At 36.5% G+C, this 21,563-nt stretch overlaps 1 protein-coding gene across 3 annotated transcripts in view; it reads right to left on the reverse strand.

Annotated features, from left to right (window-relative positions):
• The window catches only part of IBTK (inhibitor of Bruton tyrosine kinase), a 52,921-nt gene that overhangs the window by 13,449 nt on the left and 17,909 nt on the right, over positions 1–21,563 (reverse strand). For 2 of the 3 annotated variants that reach the window (XM_084202515.1, XM_084202513.1), the window contains 17 exons: positions 20,563–20,686; positions 16,430–16,607; positions 15,570–15,744; positions 14,170–14,763; positions 12,708–12,794; positions 11,725–11,807; positions 11,587–11,624; positions 9,704–9,797; positions 9,218–9,319; positions 8,358–8,475; positions 6,647–6,707; positions 5,861–5,988; positions 4,311–4,423; positions 3,565–3,713; positions 3,196–3,359; positions 1,955–2,047; positions 664–819 (listed from right to left, as the gene is read on the reverse strand). In XM_084202515.1, the coding sequence (XP_084058641.1) occupies positions 664–819; positions 1,955–2,047; positions 3,196–3,359; positions 3,565–3,713; positions 4,311–4,423; positions 5,861–5,988; positions 6,647–6,707; positions 8,358–8,475; positions 9,218–9,319; positions 9,704–9,797; positions 11,587–11,624; positions 11,725–11,807; positions 12,708–12,794; positions 14,170–14,763; positions 15,570–15,744; positions 16,430–16,607; positions 20,563–20,686 (2,457 nt within the window). The remainder of the gene's footprint in view (positions 1–663; positions 820–1,954; positions 2,048–3,195; positions 3,360–3,564; positions 3,714–4,310; positions 4,424–5,860; positions 5,989–6,646; positions 6,708–8,357; positions 8,476–9,217; positions 9,320–9,703; positions 9,798–11,586; positions 11,625–11,724; positions 11,808–12,707; positions 12,795–14,169; positions 14,764–15,569; positions 15,745–16,429; positions 16,608–20,562; positions 20,687–21,563) is intronic. The other variant, XM_084202514.1, reaches the window with a different exon arrangement.

Consider the following 21,563-nt stretch of genomic DNA (forward strand, 5'->3'; position numbering starts at 1 on the left):
TTACCAATACCAACAGTAAAAGTGAAGAACAAAGCATGGCTTGGGCTAGCACCTTATTGTATTTGTTATAAACCTAATTCAGTGAATAGATAATAAACTATTTTTGCATTTGATACTATGATATTAACTCAAACCCTTCAATTGTATAGGATCAGCATTCAAAGTCATTTTAAACCCTTAGGCATCCTTCCACCACAAAAACTTTCAGAAGCATCCAGTGCTCCCTCCAGCTCTGAAACACCTAGATAACTATGTTATTCCTTATTTGGGTCAATTTTGCTCTACTCCCAAGTCATTCCAGACTTTCCCCCAGCAAGGGCTAAAATTTTCTTTTGGTTTTGACAGAGAAAAAACACCATTCATAATAGTTTTCAATAACCTCTTCCTAACTAAGCTTCAGAGCCAGTCCTCCTTCTTCTGTGATTTTCTTAAACACCACCTGCAAATACAACATCGTACACAGGAAAGCACCAGATGAGATGCAGTCTTCTGACTCAGAGCAAAATTTCAAAGAACTGTTAAACTGCAACCACTGCATTTCCCTACCCCCTTGGAATGTCTAGATTACTTCAAATGTAGATACAAATAGTTCAGTCTGCCTATTCAATGTAAAAACTCTCTTTTAAAAAAAAAAAAAGAATTGATATTTGATTTATAACATACCACACATTCCCTAGTTTTGCAACTTTTGTGGGTGGAGGTGGTGTAGTTACTAGAGTGGTAGGCTCTGGGCTGCTAGCTGATCCATTATCTTTTGCTGCCAGGGCAATCATTTTCCTCTGTTTCTGAGAAAGCTTGATTCCATGAGACACCATTCTGCTGTGAATGGACATTGCAAAGAAAGAAAAAGTTTAAGATCCATGTTCTTTGAGATGACTCACCTTTAATCCTGCAAATTAAACTGAGAAAAAACTTCTTTCCTAAACAAAAATACTTTGCTTAGAATGCCAAAAGGCAAGAGGGGGGGGCAAGGGCTCAGATGGCTGGGAGGCAAAAAAAAAAAAAGATCAATTAATATCAAATTAATATCAAGAGAAATAGAAAGAAAACATCATAGAAATATTCTTCTCATAGATGTCTATAAATGAAAACATGCAGAGTAGGAATCAAGTCACCAAAAGAGCACTACCACCGGATGAAGACTATTTTCTAATCCTGTGATTTTTTTAGAGATTGTCAAGCTTAGCTCCCTTAAACCAAAAACATTAATACATTAAAAAAATGTATACAACAGCATAAAGCCAGTTCTTCTATCTGTAATAATTTTCTTTTCTGAGCTATTTGGATTCTTCAGTCTTGGCTGTTTTGTTTGCAGTTTCTGAATCTATCTATAAAGCAAGCCTTTACCAGGTTCCATGAGTACTGTCCTAACTCTCCTTTATAAGAAAGCCACACCTCAAAGGTCAAGAGAGTCACCTCCTCTTCTCTTCCATATGCTGCCACTTAAACAACACTAGCTTTAATGCACTGCCTTGTAAAAAAGCACATTTATCTCCCTGTGTCTTTTGGGATGCTTCTACAAGAAGGAACCACACTTGTTTCTGTCTGAAGAACTGTTAACATCAAGACATGGTTTCTGGGAGAGGTCAGAGTATGCAAGACAAGAAATGAACTTCTCAAATCCAGTACTCGCGCACAAGTAATTTCCAAAGTCCTAGGGATAAGAATTAATTCTTTTTGGTCAGAAACAGGCACAGCAGAACAGGCCACTTATTTAAGATATTAACTCACTTGCTCTTTTACAGGAGTTGACAAAACAAGACTAGAGTAAAAAAAAGGGATACAATGTGTATGCTCAAAGAAAAACAACATAATGAAGTAAACAAAGCTGTTCAAAACCAAATAGGACAACTTTTCTCCTGCTTTTTTTAAACTGAATGGCCTAAACCACTAAGTAAATTCCTAACAACTTAGGCCTATCACACTTTTTTATAGATTTTGGTTTTTTACCAACCTTGAATTTGCCTTCGGCATGGTTCCACATTTCTGCATACTTTCTTCAATTTCCATGATGGTTCTCAGATCCATAGCAGGAGGGCTAGCAGGGCTAAATGAAAAATAAAAAGTTACCTTACAAGGCACTGATTTTCACTTACATTCCACAGTTCCAGCCTTCACTGAAATCCTCTAAATCATACATAGGATTGTAATTTATGTCTGTTTCCTCAATTATGGCAAACCTCAAATAAAATGTTTCCGAAAAAACTTTTATAAATATATACATATTTAAGAGCATACTATAAAAATACTTTCAAGACTCATTATAGTATGAAACAAAAAGATGTGAACTATGATTACTTTAAAAAAATTAGAACCCTAAAACTTAGAACCCTAAAAATTAAGATACCTAACACTATGATTACTTCAAAAAAATTAGATAGCTAAATAAGGATACTTATTTAGTACTCAAATGCTCATGCTAAGTTATAGAGAGGCACTGCTTGAAGCTCTGAATGTTGGATTAGATCTCTCTTTTAAGTGCAGGATTAAAATTATTTCAGATGATAAAACAGTTTTTGCAGTCAGAGTGCTACACAAACATCAGTAACATTCTCAAACTTCAGGTATCAGTCTCTTTTTCATACATGACCTATTTTAAGCTTCAAAAGAAATAAGCATGAATTAAATCTACACATTCCCAAGCTTTACAAAAAACTATAAATTAAAATGTGTGTACTTAAAGGCATCTGTTAAGTAAGCTGCATTACAACTCAATTCAGGGACAGGCTTTGGAATAAAAATATAAGAAGCACTTCCTTCATCTCTCCTTACAGATAAAAAACAACACTCAATTCCTTTTTATTGTACCAGTTAAACCTATACTGTTGAATTTTACAGCCCATTTAAGTCTAAAGGCCTAAAAAATCTCAAAGTACAGTGGAGCTTCTAAAGGCTTCAGGCATGGTATGATTCTACAAAAAACTCTCCAGTATTTTACACAGTATTAACCAAGCAGATGTTATAAAAACAGATATTAGAAGTACAGAGTGGAAGCAAATAAAAAAAAATATATAGCATCGCTTTTTTCAATGAATGATTACAAAATGTTTTATTTTTATTAAATTACCAAGATCTTGAGTTCATGTGCCAAATAATGTCTGATCATTCTGAAGAGCAGATAGCTTTTTAGTCTGAATAGAACATTGTTAGCTTTCACTACCAAGTGTAAACCAGTGACTCTAAGTATTACTGCACCTGAAACTGGTTGCTACCCAATTGGGAGAGCTTGCAGAGTTGTGCCTGGCACTGGGAATGGACTGTGGAACAGACTGAGTCAATGCTGATGCTCCCTTGGATGACTTCATCTCCTTGTTAGGGTGAGAGGGTTTCATTCCCGGACTGCATACTTTGTCCTTCATCTAAAGATCAGGCAGAAAATTGCTGAATAAACACTTCAAAAACTAAATTTCATTTTATTAATCAAATAAACAACAACTCTTCAAAATTGTCTACTCCATTTTAAGTACAACAGGTTCACAGAAAGACTCTAAAATACAAACTCTGCTTTTGATGGACCAGATAAACACAAACAAAAAAATTGCTAATGCTAAGAGGAAATCCAACCTCAGTCCTCTCTGGATGAAATCCTTTTGTGAAGTCTGGGGACTGCAAGTCTCTGGGACTACCCACTCCTGCATAACTACCTTCAGAGTCAGATGTTAAGAGCTCTGGAAGTGAGTCTACTGAGTTAGCTTTATCCAGTTTTACTGAGCCTAGAAATACAAAAAGACAATAGGACTAATAAATCATGAGAGCCAGGCTAAACAATGCTAACAAATACAAAAATTATTCACACCATATGATGAATATAAAGCAATCAGAAGTTTACCTAGTCCACAACACTAGCCAGTGGTAAATATAAGCAATTTTTTTTGCTATCCTAAATATTTTTTCAGAATAACATTACTTAAGTTTTCTTCCTCTGTCTCACAATATACAAAGAACAACATTTTTCCTTTAAATTCTTCTGCCATCTTCTCAATAAAAAGTGGATAATTTATTCTTTATGTTTCAGAAAAAAACCCCACAATGCATTAACAGAAATGTTCCACTTACTAAAACCACATAAGAAAATGTGCACTATCTTCATTTGATAAAATACATGCTTTTAGCTGAACTTTGGGTACACTGACAAACACCCTTTCAAAAAACCCCTTAATCTTAAGAATTCACTATTTAAATTCAACTATTGTGTTCACTAGAAAATAAATAATCTTTCTAAGATTTCCTTCTTGAAATACAGAAATTGCATTGCATATTACACTTTATGTTCTGTTTTTATACCTGAAAGGAATCTTTTTCCCACTGACCTGTAGAGGCCGGACTCTGAATAATATCTGACAGATTATATCCTCCAGAGCTGTCGGACCGTTTTCTTGGCTTCTTTTTTGCCTTAGTTTTTGCTTTTTTGAAAAGGGCTTCCCTAATAGGAAAAAGACCAAAAAACCCACAGAATGCATTAAAGCCAAAGAAACTGAGCTTCAGAACTACTTCAGAACTACCCATGTCAATGTCACCTTTTTCAGTCAGCAGCAGCAGTTACACTTCATGCAGTAGTACCTCATCTCAGCAGCTGGCACTAGCTGTCTGCTCCTACTCTGCTTATGCACTGGCACAACCATTTTATAAATGACTTTGGGGTAAAAGCAGAATCCAGGAGGAAAAGAAAAAAACTCTTTCCAATCTAGATCTAGCCTCTGGACTATTATACTGCACACAGACTTCTGCTGAGACAGTGGAAGATACAGCTGCTGCGCAGCCTGGCACTGCCACCTAGGTCAGATGAAACCTGCTACATATCACACCAACTGACATAAAGCAAATTAAGACAATTCTCCACTTTTTTCTCTCTTGCTTTCTCCTAAATTACTGAATCTCAATAAATGCCCCAGTTGGTCTCAGTTTCCCCCAACATAAATACTGCCATTGTGATAATACTAATTTTACAATAAAGCACATACAGGGTGATACTAACTAAATGTCATCTGTTCCCGTATATGCTATTAGGACTAGTGAAATCAGATAAAAGGCATCTTTCATTTAAACAAAACTACTAGATATTCAGAATTACATTAAATGCAGCTACAGTGCCCTATTTCAAAGATTCTCTAAGCAGCTTTTTGTTAAGTAAGTATAGAACTACTTAATCACTGCTGCAACACTACCTTACAGTACTTGGGGTGTCTGGTTTTTAATCCTAGGACTACCCAATTCCCTAGAAGCTACCACCCAGTCTTGAAAAACACTGAAATGCTTGAAGCTGAATACAAAACAGCCTCTCAGTTTCCTTGATCTTCTAGTTCTTACCTACACTAGTTTATTTAGTGCAATTTCTCCTGACACAAGTGCTCAGAACATACTCAATACTGCAGGTGAGGTTTTTTCTGCAGGCTGACATTTCATCCCACTGTTCAGAAACCTGTTACCAAGCCATCCTATCATACTACAAAGCTCTGTATTTCACTTTACAAGTCTGTCAATATCAAGAAATTTAGATTATCACAATTTTTCATACAGATCTATAGTACATTCAAGTTTGTTTTTTCTCTTTTGAACTCTCCTAATGCAGTGAAGTACAATGAACTGCACAGTTGGTCTCACACATATACAGATACTCTCATCACATGCACAACCCCCAAACATCGCTGTGAATGCTCATTTTGCAACCTTTACCCATATGCCACTTATAAATTGAAAGTGCTCTGCTGCAGTTTGCAACATTTTCAAAGACTTAAGCAAACTGAGAATGGTCTTTGAAATCTCATTTTTTAATCCTTAAATTCTGAACTTAAACCCAGTCAGGCACCAACACCACACACAATTCATCTAGTTAAAATATTGATGAGAAACAAATACTTACTGAGAATTTTGTTCTGTATTCATTTCTTCCCTTAAAAAGATGAAGTTCTCTCCATCTTCAGGCTCAAAAGAACTTATGTCAGGTCCATCTGGATATGGTGTAATTACTCTCCTGACCATAGCTGGAATCTGTAGTTGTAAAAGTCAAAGTAAGTTTCACTGAAGTTGTATGCTAGCAAATTTATGCAAGAGGCAAAACCGTTTGTCATTTAAAACACTTTCACACATCAGATAATTAATTACTTAACAAGCTTATGAAACTTAAGTTATATCTTCAAGCAAAACTGGAGAAATATCTTAAGTGACAGACTCAAAATGCCTATGTTTCATCTATTGTTAATTTATGGCCAAAAAAAAAGCTTAAAGATTTTGCAAACATTTATCTTTTACAGTAAGAGAATACTGGATTATAATGTGTCTTGGCTTTCACCATTGCATTACAGATCAATTTTCACATTATTCTTACTGATGTTAAGATCTATACGATCACTCTGAACTTTTCAGCTTTCTTCTCCTTTCTTCTAAGGGATGTTCTTTTCCATAGGTTTGCTTACACTGTTGTAATTAACAATTGTTGCATGGAACAGTGCAAGCAAAACAATGCAACAATTGTTAATTACAGAACATTAATATGTTTAAAGTCTATAACAAATTAATGTAAAACACACTGTTGCAGCAGCAGCTAGTGAATAATGAAACATTAACTCCTTGAGAGTGATCAAAGCTGCAGACTTTATCTATTCTCATTTTACATCTAATCAGCCTACACTCTAGTTGTACAACTTACCATTTTCCTGTAATAAACAGAAAGATCCTTCACAACTTCATCACTTAAAACATCCAGAGTCCTAAAAAAAAATTACTTTTATCCTTAAATACCAAATAAATCTTAGCAGCTTATAAAAAAAAATCACATTAATGAAAAATTCAAATGAACATTTTGGATGAATCTTACCTACAGGTATTATCACCTATTCATGGTGGTTAGAATCTAAAGGAAGACACTGAATACAAAATAAAAACTAATCAATACCTTTGTTGTAGGGCAGGATTAAATACACAACCTTCACACCTACCTTTACCTAAGGTCACAGCCAAAACAGACCTATATAGTTAAGCTAACAAGAACTGGTCATTGCTTTACCTATTTCTGCATACTGTCCTCCTGACATGTATCTAAATACTCCAAAACTATGTGAATTCTCCATAAAACTCAAACACAATACACAACATAGACATTTATGCCAATAAACGATACTACAGCAACAAACTTGACTCAACAGAATTGTCTTGTCCCTGTGAGCAGTTCTCCTTGCAAAAAGCTGTCAGGACTTAGTTCTGTCTCAGGTTTCTCAAATTAAAAGTCTTTCTACCCAATATTAACATTTCAGATTTTCACTAAAATACAGATAGACTCTTAATCGTAGTAAGAATATTACATGTAGGCTTAAGAGGAAAAAAGTATGAATTCCAAGTAATATTTAAGGCAACATTACTAGATTTTCACTCCTCTCCGAATTTAAAGGTTAGAATGTTTCTATTTTACAGAGAGGTGAAGAGGGAAAATGCTAAAATGAATGAACTTCTGTATCTGGGATGCAAGTGAAGCCGCTCTGTGACATGGCAATGAAATGCCGGCATTCTGAACTCTTTCAGATCTCTAAGAACTTCTTTAAGTGAAAAGAAGTCTGACAAAAAGGACAGAGAGACCTCACAATCGAGATTCTTTTTTTTTTTTTGGCTGGGTTTTTTGGTGTTTTTCTTAAGGTTTTGCTAGAAAAGAACTTCAATCAGAGCTGATAAGGTTTGCTCTGAGAAGATGGTATGTACTTAGGAAACAACTTGATGGCCTGTCCAAAAGCATCAAGAGAAGGAAGGCCAAAGCACACCTTCAGTTTCTCAAAACTTTAGAACCACTGTGGAAAGCAAGGATAATAAATTAATTTGTTCAGCTCTTACTGCAGACATTAAAGCAAAAAGACAACCAGAGGGCAGGCCCATCCTCTTTGGAAAATGAAGCAGCTATTTAATATACCTACTTAAACAAATCAAATATGTATTGTTAACAACCATGTTAAAAAAAAAAAAAACAATCAATCCTAAAACAAAGAAAAAATCCCCCCAATAATCCCCATCTCCAAAAAAACAACCTCCAAATGGAGGGAAAAAAAGTGCCCCACAGCAGTTTTATGCATCTGCAAAACACTTTTAAAGCCCCGAAAATACTAGACCTAATGTTAAAGCCCACTGAATTCCAGAGAGGCTCTTCATGCCAGACTCTAACATATGGTTTTGTACTACAGAACTGGTACAATATGTACAGAGATTTAACTAGCTTCTCTCTCCCAAACTGACAAAAATGAGTCTACCTTTAAACTAGGAGCATTCAGCTCCATTTTAACATTAAACTGTCCGTATTAGTTATTCCAATCCTTTTACCGTTTCGGGATATTTAAATTTTACAACTAATACATGAATACAAATGCACTCTTGCTCACCTTGCTTCAAGCAAAGCTGCCATATTGAGTCCTATGAACTGCAAGCAGGACAATTTTAGCTGTTCAGCATTATACATTGCTGAGAACTCCAACAGCTCAGCAGCATTCTTTAAGGTCACTGCAGAAACAAAACACAACAAACTAAATTAGATAACTGGCTGTAGTATCAAGCAGCTGTTTTAAGACTTATTGTGCAGCATGATCTAGTTATTGAAACATATCTTACACTACCCCATTCCTAGAAAAAACGCTAATGCTCCCATGGCCATAAGCTATAGGAAGCTCCATGTAACTTTGTAGCAGCTTGTATGCAATGGCTGCTTCACAGAACTAAAAAGCTCTGCCTACAAACAGATCAGTCTCAAAACATTAAAACCCAACAGTCCAAAACAAAAAAGGAAAAAGGAATGATAAAAATAGCAAGTTTTATAAATAGCAAGAAAAGTTGTTAAGCTTACAAATGTTTCAATTTAGTATGGAGAAAATAAAAATGAGAGTGAAAGAGAAGAGAGGGAACACTAAATACAAGGACAAAAATAGAAACAGAATTAATTTTATCATATTTTAAAGAAAAGAAATTTCAATTCAATTAAACGAAGATTTCATTCGGGTTAGTGGGTTTTTTTGGTTTTTTTTTAAACTTTTTTTTATTAAAGAGCATGAGCATAAGTAATGGAAGATCATGCTAACCTAGAACATTGCTCAGACTAAAGAAGCAATTATTAGCAGACATGCAATAAACATCAAAATGTAATCACCTGAAAGGAAGATACACAAATTCTGTGCTGCAAGAGGCAAGAACATCTAAAAATACCATTTTTTGTTCTCTAACCCTTTACAGTACATGTGGAAGGACTCACATTTTTCTGCAATGGCTACTTCACAGATTTCTTTGAGTCTGGATATAAGAAGCTGGTCTGCTACCACAAGAATGTTACATATGAATTCCACATTTTGAGAATCTGGAAAACAAAGCATCATATAAACACTGGGGGCAAATCAAGAGCAACTATATAACAGACAGCTCCAATGAGATTTTACCAAAGCACAAATATAATGGCTTTGCAAATTTTTATGGGATTTTCACAGCACAAGAAATAGCTTAGAAGAGCACCAACAGTTCACTTTTTGAAGCAACAGAAGGAGGGAAAAGGAAAACTGCAATTTGACAAACTAAAGAAAAGGTAAAACAAGGCCTGGGGTACTGCTATCCTCTCAAACTCCTAAGAGTCACGAATTTTGATTTTTTTAAAATATAACTCCAACACAAGCATATTAGGTTTTGAATTTCTATTTTAAAAATACAAAAATTGCAAGAGCTACAGTTGAAAATATATTAATGGCACCTTTGATGGCAAGAGCTTCATCTGTATACAAGTAATCCACAATTATCTGCAGTATGTCAGAATGGATGGGCATTTCCAGAGCTGAACAGGTAGCCTAAAAGGGAGAAGTATTTAAAGAAAAAAAAGAAGAAATAGAAAGAGTAAGAGAGGCTGACTACTTGGAATAAAATACAAAATTAAGACAGTACCTATATTAAGAAAATAACTCAGATGGGAAGGTCACATTTTCAAAGTTAAGTAATTAAGCATTTGTACAAAATCTCTCCAAGTTTCTCAATCAAGAATTGATTGTAGCAAAGCAATTAAAATCTGTTCAAACTTCTGAATAAATACCCATGAAACAGTTTCACGTTTGATCAATTTGATCCTCTACTCTAACAATTCTCCTTGACTATATTACTTTACCAAAAATTGCCTAAAAGTAGAACTACAGGACCCCTCTATGCAAGTACTGAACTGCTTTCCTTTCAAGGTCAGAAGAGCTAATGAAATCACAAGTTCCCAAATAACAATACTACTGAAGTAGTTGCTACTGTTAGTACTTCTGAAAATCAGGTTCTCATCAAGCCCTCCATTTGAAAACCATCCTAACCATTAAGATAAAGCTTTCATAAGAGCAAACACTGGCCACTAAACCATGCAACTGTCACCATTTGTGTTTATGCAACATCAATGTTTAACAATTTTGGTTTACTTCAGATGGTACCCAAATAAAGCTTCACACTAAAATATTTACTTTGTTTTAGAACACGTGACTGGTACTGACATATTTTCCTTCTAAAGGTTAAAAATCTCTTACAGAAATGACGGTTTTTATATAACATCTACAGCCCTTGTTTCATAACATGTTTACTTATTAATTTTGGTTGATTTAGGTTTACTTACAAAATAATAGACAACTTATGAACTACATACTACTGATATACAAAAAACCATGATACAAATGGGCACTCGACACTTGAAAAAAACCCCTTAAATCCATAATTTGTCTCACAGTGTTGCAAATACGTTTTCTCAGGGATGACCTGGGAAAAGGCAGCAAAGTAACCTGGAGGACAGGTGAAGCTCTGTTTCACAGCAGAACAGAACAGCCAGTACTACACTTAAGTACTTAATGTTCTAAATGTATTGCCAGAAACCTAAGAAATATGAGGAACTCCTGTGCACTGCTTTAGTTTTCAGTCTCAGAAAAATGCTTCTCCACTTAGACCATTCCTCTCTTTCCGTAAACATTATCAATAGTGCTCAGGTAGTTTAACAGAGACATTTGGTGAAATTACAACGTCCAGGAACAACCAGGGCATTGACACACAGGTGACAAATAGGAACCAAGACAAATTAAAGATCTACACTTTTTGAAGCAGCAGTTGGTCACTAAGTAGAATAGTCCCTGATATCCTCTATTTCATTTAACAGCAAGTCAGCTGGAGTTCTACACACTGACCCTCGATCCTGTTCTCTCTTGCACTCAGTACATATGACAAGCTATTCCAATCTGCATACTATTTAAATTGTACAATCTTGTACAGAAAGAAAATGAAAATTCATCCAAAGCAGTATCCCATAAGAACAGTCCAGTCAGTATTTTTTATAAATCCGTGAACTAGTTCAAAATAAACCCCTAAAACAAAAGCAGTAATTTCCTTTGATATACAGTATTACATTTACTACTCTCATTTAATACACAAATACAAATACAAAATACAAATACAGCATAACCAAAAATGTGGCTTGTGGGGTTTTTTCCTTGCAAACAGAATCAAAGAATCCAACCCTTTCTTTTCCCTAGCATTTGAAATATGTTATTGTAGGAAAAACTGAAAAGCTGTCACTCACTTGATGCAAAAAAAATGTACCATCACACATGGTTTTGGCAAACTTACCTCAATCCATGAGCTGCTTAACATGCTGTGAAAATAATCTGTAAAGAAAGGCATTTCAGTTCAAGATACAACAAAATGACAGTTAAAAAAGACAATATAACTTATGTTATATAAAGATATAAAAATCCACACACATACCAAGTCTTGCACAAAGTACACACTTATGACATGGGAATTCCTTTCCATCTAAAGATTTCAGGGTCACATCGCAGAGGTATGAACTAGAAGATATTTAATAACATCAGAACTCTGACTATTCAGAAGATTTACAACTATTACAAGTTGTAAACTCTACAATTAAATGCTAACTTTAGCAAGTTTGAAATAACACACATCTGAACTTTAATATACCACAGAACATGAACCCAAAAAACAGGCACAATATTTTCTAGGGAGAATTTCTTGTCCAAAGTTAAGCTTCAAAAATTCCATCTGAAATATTTCCTTCAAAACTCAATTACTGTTTCAAAAATGCTATGATTAAAAAAATTAATTATGGCTTATTTTCGTCAGTCTTAAAGTGGTCTATGTTAAGTTACCTATTTCTTCAATATCAGGAGGTACCATAGGCCTTGGTGATGCCTTTTAAGAAAGAACCCAAATTCTGTGAAACCAGCTACTGTCATGAAATGTTGCTTTTCCTATACAGACAGACTATTCAGGACTTTGGGTATAAGTAACTCGATCACATCAATGGAATTAAAAAACATCACTTTGCTAAAAGCAAATTAGAGAACATACTATGCATTTGCTTATTTCCAATCCATGTATTCTTATTGTTACAGAAAGCAGATTTACAGAGGTTAAATTGCTTTTGACTGGATTACCCATAACATTTTTCCTAGTATTAGCCTTCTATGACACAGTTAATCCACAGAACACATTAAGGTCAGTAAAAAGAGACAAGGATATACCACACATAATCTATCCCCAATTACTGATTTACAGATAAAGTCTATAAATATCTACAGAGAACTTCCAAACCTGAGCTACTATGATAGAGACAATTGTATACCTGAAATTAAAATGCAGTTGGATCAACCTTAGCCTTTACTTAACACGTAAAGAGATGACCTAAGAGGAAGATGGTGGGGTAGGGAAAGTTGATTTTAAAAAATTACCATTTCTTCTGATTTAACTTTGGTTTGTTCCCATTCTTCTTGTTGACAACATTAATTTTTCCATTTTCTAACCTGACTCCATCCAACCTGCAAATTATTAACATTAGTAATAAGCAATACAATTAGTATACAGTTCAAATCATTGAGAACAGTTTCACAAAGTAACAGTACTTCAGTGGCTCATATTGTGAATATGAAAACGTATCATCATACAAAAATAGAAGACAGTTGTTACTTGAAAAGTCTTCAAGGCAGGTATAAAATGCAACTGACATTCTTTCTTCATCTTAGATATATATTTGTTATCTTAGATGAAATTTATACTGTATAGTGAATGCCAAAGTTCAATACTATAGGGTCAAAAACCAGGAAGCTAAATACATATCACTACCAGTGAATAAACTGAGCAAAGACACTGGTTGGGAAGAGATGTGAATTTCAGCACAGGCTGTTTTAGCATCCTAATTCATCAAAGAAGTTTGTGAATGGATGGTAAAGACACAAGAGGGCTGCTGGTGGATTACAAAGTAAGGCACCTTTAAAGGCAAAGTACTTTACCACAGAAATGTTACTTAGGAACTCAGTTTTAGCAGCAGCCTGCTTGCATGCACAGCCATGGACATTTTGGCTGCACATGCAAGAAGTACAGTAAGAAAACCACCCTGAAAAAGCTCATATCCCTCTTTGGAAAGGACAAATGCAGGAAAAAAAAAACAAACCCAGACTGATTAATGCAGTTCTACAGAGACATTTGATCTCAATTCCATTTGTTTCAGTATGTAACACAAAAATTACATCACTTGAACAAGAATTTAAATTTATTTTGTGGTGTTTTATACTAAACACATTTGTTGTCTCATGAAAAAACTGCTAGACTACAGACCACAGTATAGAAATTATGCAGTCCAAAATTCAGTTAGATCAGCTGTCTCTAACATAACAAGTACTGATGTTTTACGACAGTCTTTGTGGAAAGTCAGATGATTTACACCCAATATCAGATCTCACAGAGCTCATGTCTTAGAGAATACTGCCATGGTTTAACTCATCTGGCTGAAGACCACATAGCCCCTCCCTCACTCACTCTGCCCTCACCACCCACGAGTGGGATGGGGGAGAAAATTGGGGAAAAAATAGTAAAATTTGTGGGTTGAGATAGACAGTTTTAATAGGGCAGAAAAAGAATGGAAAATAGTAATAATGCTAACAGAATGAGCAGATACAAAACAAGTGATGCCCAAATAGAGATGGAATAGCTCACCACCCACCAACCTGAAACTCCTATATGTACTGGAGTATATGTACTCCTAAGTAGCATCCCCTCATTATCTCCGCCTAGTTTCTATTCTAATATCAGTATCTTAATTTCTACTATCATCATAATAACTAAAGCTAGATCAACTTACATAAAAAAACTCCATGGAGAGCTTGTCAAAATAGAAATGCATTTCCTTTCACCTACCTTCCACTTAAATTGCTGAGCCCAAACTTCTTTGCCACACTTTGCAACATTTTAATGAGGTTAGCTTCATCACCAGCTTTGCCTTTTTTAGATTTGCTCTTCTGTTTTTCATTTATAACTTGCACTTGATTACTTCTATAAATCTCAAATGCAGACTTTCCATTGACATTTTCATCAAAGCTCATTTTGCTGAGATTAGAAATTAAAGTATCTTGATATTCGTCAGATTTTTCTTTATATGAGATTTTTGGCTTATAACCATGAGTCAAAAGATCACATGTATCAGTGTATATGAACTGCAGAAGGTATGCAAACAGATCTGGATGGACCTTCTCAATTACATAGAGATCACATCCAACAGCATCTTCATCTTTACGGTAGATGTCTGGAGTGTCTAGCTGGTTGTCACTGGAAAGAAAGAGCTTCCTGAAGAAGTCGGAGCGTACGGCCAAGATGTATTTGTGCACGGGGTACATTCTCGTGCCGATCTGAAAAGTCACATCATGGATGCTGTCCATTTCATCTGTTTCATCTAACAGTTTGCCAAAATCCATTCCAAAACTTGATAGTGACACACTTGGAATTTCATAGAGACTAAAACAAAATTAAATCCATAATCAAACACTATTTAAAACCTTCATCACATTTTACATAGTATGTTTAATGTTTCCATTTGGTTTCTTTGTTTCTTACATTGTCGCACTGCTGAACATTTCTTGTCTTGTTATTTACAAAAATAACTAATTATATGGTATTTAGGCAATTAAACTACATAAATAAGACCTGTCTAACTTCAGTATATTTACAGTATATAGTATTTTGCCTTTAAACTGTACCAGCATTATCAGAACTATCTTACCTTCATCACATTTTTCCAACATGAAAACACAGAAATGCTTGCTGTACTTCATATTACAAACTAAAGCAATAAGGGAAAAAAGCTAATGTTCAGCTATTTATCAAAAATGTTGGAAACTATTATGAGAGCATAAGAAACATGGTCCAGTATTCTATTTATTTATTTTACTTTATACATTTCCTTCCAAACAAACAAAAATTCACTTGTCACTTTTATTTAAAAGCTGATTATTGGTAATTACTGAAGGGGTGAATTTCTACAGTATTTAGAATTCAGAGTGTGTTAGGAAATACATGGCAAATGCTTGCCTTAAACACTTCAGATAAAACATCAATACTGTCTATTATTATGCAAACACAAAAGCTTAGGCCTTTAGATAACTTCAACATAATTACCAACAAAGTACTATTCTCTAGCAGTATGGATAACTGTATTTACTGTGACTTCTGTATGGGCCAAAAAATGGTTTGGAAAAGAATTGTTCAATCCCAATCACACACAAAAAAAGGAAAAATGACAGATGTTGCTATCTTAAATATACCTGGTTTTAGGATCAGACTGTAATACAGCAAAATTGCAGCCACTAGGATCAGTGGCAATACTGACAGCTCGGTGGACAAAAGTCAGCTTCTGAAGTCTAATTCGTTCATACACACTGGTTGTATCATGTTCACAAGTCACATCACATGAAGGATGTTGAAGGCTTGTTACAGGTTCTGTTAAAAAAAAAAACCAGAAAGTGAATACATAACACAGAAAGATCCTGCTAATTAAAATACAACTAATACAACAAAAAAGGTGAGACTATGACTTCAGTATGTCCATCGACGGAGTAATTGAATAAGGCTAAACCATGCTGAAGATTTCAGCTTGCTTATAAACAGAATATATAGGAGGAGAGCTGACAATTTCAGTTAAAATTTTGTCCTGTACGAGACAGGTAAGTTCCTCGCAGAAAAACAATCAGGACCTACTTTCAGTAATATGAGCCAAGCTAATAAGGTGGAAGTTGCTTTGGACCCTGAACTGTGCCCGGATAAGGGACTGGGAAACAGGTTTCACAGACTTAGCAGTGCAAGCAAGTATATGCTCCTTCTCTTGCTCAGTAACAATTCTCTTCAGACTCATCATCTAATATGTGACAAGATCATTACACTAGATCATTGTGCTACTATTATTCTTCAGAAGTGTATTTTTTTCCTAGAAACCTCCACCTAAAAGGTGCAAAGTCAATCTTAGTATTACTGAGGAAAGAGTTCAGTAGCAGTAAATGTTAAAAACTGTCAGTCACAGAGGAAAGAACAAACTTGCCACATAATACTGTTAGAGAATGTAAAGATTCAATTAAACTTTTTTACTGATTTAAAAGTACTTTAAAACCACTAAGAAATCACTGCTAACCTTTCTTTTCTGAGGTTTTTTTCCCTTCTTCCAGCCACTTCCCTGTAAAGGCTTCACCATCATGTGTGACAAACATTATTTCATTCCCATTCAAGGCAACATCAGACATGAAGACTTGCCGGCCATACACCCAACGACACTGCTTCATGGAGTTGTTAGATGACTTCCAACAAAACACCTATAATATCAAATTTTTAAAGGAAGGGAAAATCTTCATGTCATTTAAAAGCAGTTACATATTACACACTACTTTTTTAAACACAAGAACACACCACCTCAAAATTGCATATAAAAGGAGAAAGACATTCTTCGAAATTTTAGGATAAAGTGTTATGAGCATCTATTATAGAGAATCCACAAGTAAAACAGGGAAAATCTATCATGATATCAAGATCCATTTGCTCATGAAGAGCATCTGAAAAGCTTCTCCAAACACTGAAATATCTTCATAGTAGTCATGTATAGGACAGGTTTTACTGACATCTCGACAAAGAGAGTAAAAGGTGTCAAGTCAAGAAACAAGTTTTAGCTAGTTCTTAAATAACCGATTTTTCCAACTGGTTTGCTTATATATCAGACAAAATTCAAAGCTAGCACACTGGAAATTTAAATAATTTCCTGTTAATTGTTTGACAAAAATCTCCAATTTCTCTGTACCAGTCTAGGTTTGGAGTGGAGACCATGACCAAACACAAACTTCAAAACCCTCAGGAATATGAAGCACTGTATGCACAGTTACACTGTACATGTCTGAAAGACAGTCCCAAGCAAGGTAAAGCCCAAATGTGGCATTAGCAGTGCTAAAGTCAGGCCTTCATTCTCTCCCACTGAAGGACCTGCACAGGTCTGTTAGCATCCACATAAGGAAGGGACAGAAGAACTTGAGTAACCTACTTCACTTCACCTGCCTTGAGCCCTAAGAAATCACAGAATGTTGAAACTGAAAGAGACCTCTGGAGGTTGTCTAGTCCAACCCTCTGCTCAAGCAGGACTACCCAGAGCCAGCTGCCCAGGAACATGTGCAGATAACTTTTGAGTATTTCCAAGGATGTGATTTCACAACCTTAATTGGCAACCTGCGGCAGTGCTGGACCACCCTCAGTGCTTCTGATATTCAGATGGAGCCTGCTCTATTTCAGTTTGTGCCCACTGCCTCAGGTACTGGCTCTGGGCACCACTGAAAATAGCCTGACTATCTTCTTTACATCTTCTCTTCAAGTATGCATATACAAGATTCCCCTTGTGACTTTTATTTTCTAGGCTAAACAATACTCCCTTCAAGAAAGTGAAATCAAGCCAAACCAGGAAGTGCTGATTCAGTAAACCCAAGTGTTAAGATCCCTGTCCTTATTCAATAATTTATAATGCCTGAAAGCACTGAAGACCTCAGTACTTGTCAGTAATCAACATGGAAATGCACACGGACATTCTTCCTCTGATGCAGGAAGATCAAGTAATTTCTTACTGCTAAAGCAGTGTCCCAAAGATGTTGAAGAGGCACTACCAATACCACAGATGCTAGAGGCTGCCCCTCACATGATCAAATACTGAAGTGAAAGTTTATCATCTCTGAGACAACTAATGAGCTAATGAAAAGATAAGATCATCTCACAACATAATTCAGCCAAATGTGAGGAAAGAAAAGGAAATAACCACATTCCTCCTTTTTTTGACATACAAGCACTTTTTTCAACACTCTAAGCCATTTCAGTAGGAAAAGCTTCTTTGTAAACGCCACTAGATGGCAGTGAAGGTCGAGATCTCTCAGTGAGCAGATCGAAAAAAGGGATTTAGTAGGGTCCTGTAAAGCAGCACTTAAAAAAGAGTAAGGGAAGAAAAAAATAAATTCACCACGGCATTACAATTCTAAGACAAAGGCGCATCTACGTGTAAATACTAAATGATTCACCATTTAGGTGAACATTTTGTTTAGGTGCAACATTTTGACAATAAAATGGACATTCTATTTACCAAACAGCCATGTTTCAGCAAAGGCTCTAAAACTTCAAGTCCAGAGACTACTTTGAAAGGTGCAAAGGTGCCTGGCATAAGAGGGATGAAGAGATGGGAAGAAAAAAAAACACCAATAACAAGAACCTAAACCACATACACTACATAACCACTAATGTATATGTAAAAACAAAGTTGACACCTTCACTGAAAAGCCATTAGAAGTCCATAGATTTACAAATAAACTACTGTACATTACTTTTGTAGTTCTCCCATGGCCCTAATATAAAAAAAATCACCAGCAGCTCTACAGAAACAAACTGACTAGGGAACAATAAAAAGAGTTTTTTCAAATATATTAATGGCAATAGGCAGCACAAGAGCTATCATAAACCCATTATGAGATGAGGACGGTCACCTCACAAACAGGGACACAGAAAAGGCACAGGTGCTAAACACATTCTTTGCCTCTGTCTTCAGCAAGGGGGGCTCAGTGTCCCAAGCTGGAGAACCATGACTGTGAGAATGATTCACTCCCAGTCAACCCTGAAACTGTGTGGGATCTGCTGCTCCAGATGGATCCCTACAAAGCTATGGGGCCTGGTGGGAATCATCTGAGAATCCTCAAAGAGCTGGCTGATGTCATCCCAAAGCCTCCCTTCATGATTTTTGAGCAGTCTTGGAAATCCAGAGAGGTTCCAGCTACTGATGAACATTGTCCCAGTTTTCAGGAAGAGCAAGAACGAGAACCCTGGAAACCACAGGTGTGTCAGTGTCACTTCTGTGCCTGGTAAAGTTGTGGAGAAGATTGTTCTGGGAGGTGTTGAAAAACACCTCCCAATGACAGCACAGTCATTGGTCACGGCTTCATGACGGGAAAGTCCTGCTTATCAAACCTGACTTCCTTTGATTACAAGGTAACCCACCCAGCTGACCAAGGGAAGCCAGTTGACAAAATCTTTTTGGATTTCAGCACAGCTTTTGATACTGTTTCTCACAAGATCTTTCTGGACAAAATGTCCAGCACAGAGCTGGATAAACACATCATGGGATGGGTGAGCAACAGGTCCACAAGTTGGACACAAAGGGTTACAGTGAATGGGGTGACATCAGACTGGTCACCTGTCACTTACTGGGGCTGTTCCACAGGGCTCCTCAGCCCTGTGCTCTTCAACATCTTCACAAATGACTTGGAGGCAGGACTGGAAGAGATACTGAGCAAATTTACAGATGATGCAAAATTGGGAGGAGCTGCTGACTCCCTCCAGGGCAGGGAGGCCCTGCAGAGACCTTGACAAATGAAAGGCTGGGCAACCACCAGCCACACGAAGTTCAACAAGGGAAAGTGCTGGATACTGCACCTGGAACAGGCCAACCCTGGATGTATGGACAGAGTGGGGAAGGAGATGCTGGAAAGCAGCACCTGGGGGTCCTGGTCCATGGCACGTTGGATATGAGCCAGCAGTGCCCTGGCAGCCAGGAGAGCCAACCCTGTCCTGGGGGCATCAGGCACAGCATCACCAGCTGGGAAGGGAGGGGATTGTCCTGCTCTGCTCTGCTCTGGGGCAGCCTCACCTCGAGTGCTGGGGGCAGCTCTGGGCACACAATGTAAGAAAGACATTAAACCATTAGAGAGTGTCCAAGGAGGGCAACAAAGATGGTGAGGGGCCTTGAGGGGAAGCGTGTGAGGAGCGGCTGAGGGCACTGGGTCTGTTCAGCCTGGAGGAGACTGAGGGGAGACCTCACTGCAGCTACAGCTTCCTTGAGAGGGGACAAGAAAGGGCAGGCACTGATCTCTTCTGTGGTGACAGCGACAGGATCCAGGGGAATGGCCTGAAGCTGTGCCAGGGGAGGTTTAGGCTGGATATCAGGAAAAGATTCTTCACCCAGAGGGTGTTTGGGCACTGGAACAACAGGCTCTCCCGAGGAAGGGTCACAGCACCAACCATGACAGAGTTCAAGAAGCATTTGGACAATGCAGGCACCTGGTGTGACTCTTGGGGATGGTCCTGTTTAGGACCAGGAGCTAGGCCTGGTGATCCTTGTGGGTCCCTTTCAACTCAGCAACTTCTATGATTCTGTGAAATTCGTTGCTTTCTATGCATGATTTTGTCCTGTCTTACGTTTAAAGTTTGATTAATCACAATGCAGCCTGCTATGTAATTATAATTATAACAACTTACCCTTCCAGCTTCATCCAGGGCCAGAATGCAAGTTTTTTGACCCCCATTTTCTTTAAGATGCTGGGTATCTACTTTATATTCCAAATATCCTCCACTGACAAGAACTTTTTTAAGGTTCAGCTGTCTGAAAGAAAATAAAAAGTTAAATTAGTATCTCCCTATTGGGTACTTAATGTTGGTTGTATGACAGTTACCTTTTTCATTTACACAAGCAGTAAAAAAGTAAAGTTGGGGTAGTGACACTGAAAAATTACTTAGGTTTAGTTTCATCCTACTGGTTCTATTAACATAGTTGCTAATATTACAGCAGACTATACCTTTTGCTTGTTTTTAAGTATATCACATTGTATATCTGTAAGTTCTTCATAAAATTCCACGAGTGAAAATCAGTAGATTATGTAGCTTTGATTTCATCATTACAAAAATTTATTCAGCTGTTTGTATTAAAACATCTATCCTATACCAGTAGGTCATTTAGAGTTTGCTAGGTCTTGGTTTTTAACTGATTAAAATCATACTCATTATCTTTTTTCAGTTGCTTAGCATAAGAGCACAAGACACAGCATTAAGGTTCTTCAAGTGTCAACACCTTCATTTACAGCCATGTAGAAATTAAGTATAACGTAATCATTAAGCTGTAATATGTCAATAAATACTGTTCAAATTTGAAGCGAAGCTGAAAAACTAGGGGGGAGTTATGTGGGTAAAATCACATCTAAAAAAATCTGTTCTAATCTGCCATTGCTAACTAGGTAAAAGAGAACAGGATTAAATATTTTCCTGAATTCATGAGTCAAGAATCCACTTTCTTCAACAGGTTTTACATCCTGGTTTTAGCATGTGTACCAGAGGATTTTACAACGTCCTCCTTGCAACCTAAATTACTCTTTATAATGTACTATATCTACACATTAAATAGGAAATTCAGACCCCAAATCACTGATTCAAAATCATAACAACACAAATAAACAGAATAGCAGATCTTCAACATCTCTACCAAG

Source organism: Fringilla coelebs (assembly GCF_963513975.1).
Source record: "Fringilla coelebs genome assembly, chromosome: 3".
In the NCBI taxonomy this organism is placed as follows: Eukaryota; Metazoa; Chordata; class Aves; order Passeriformes; family Fringillidae; genus Fringilla; species Fringilla coelebs.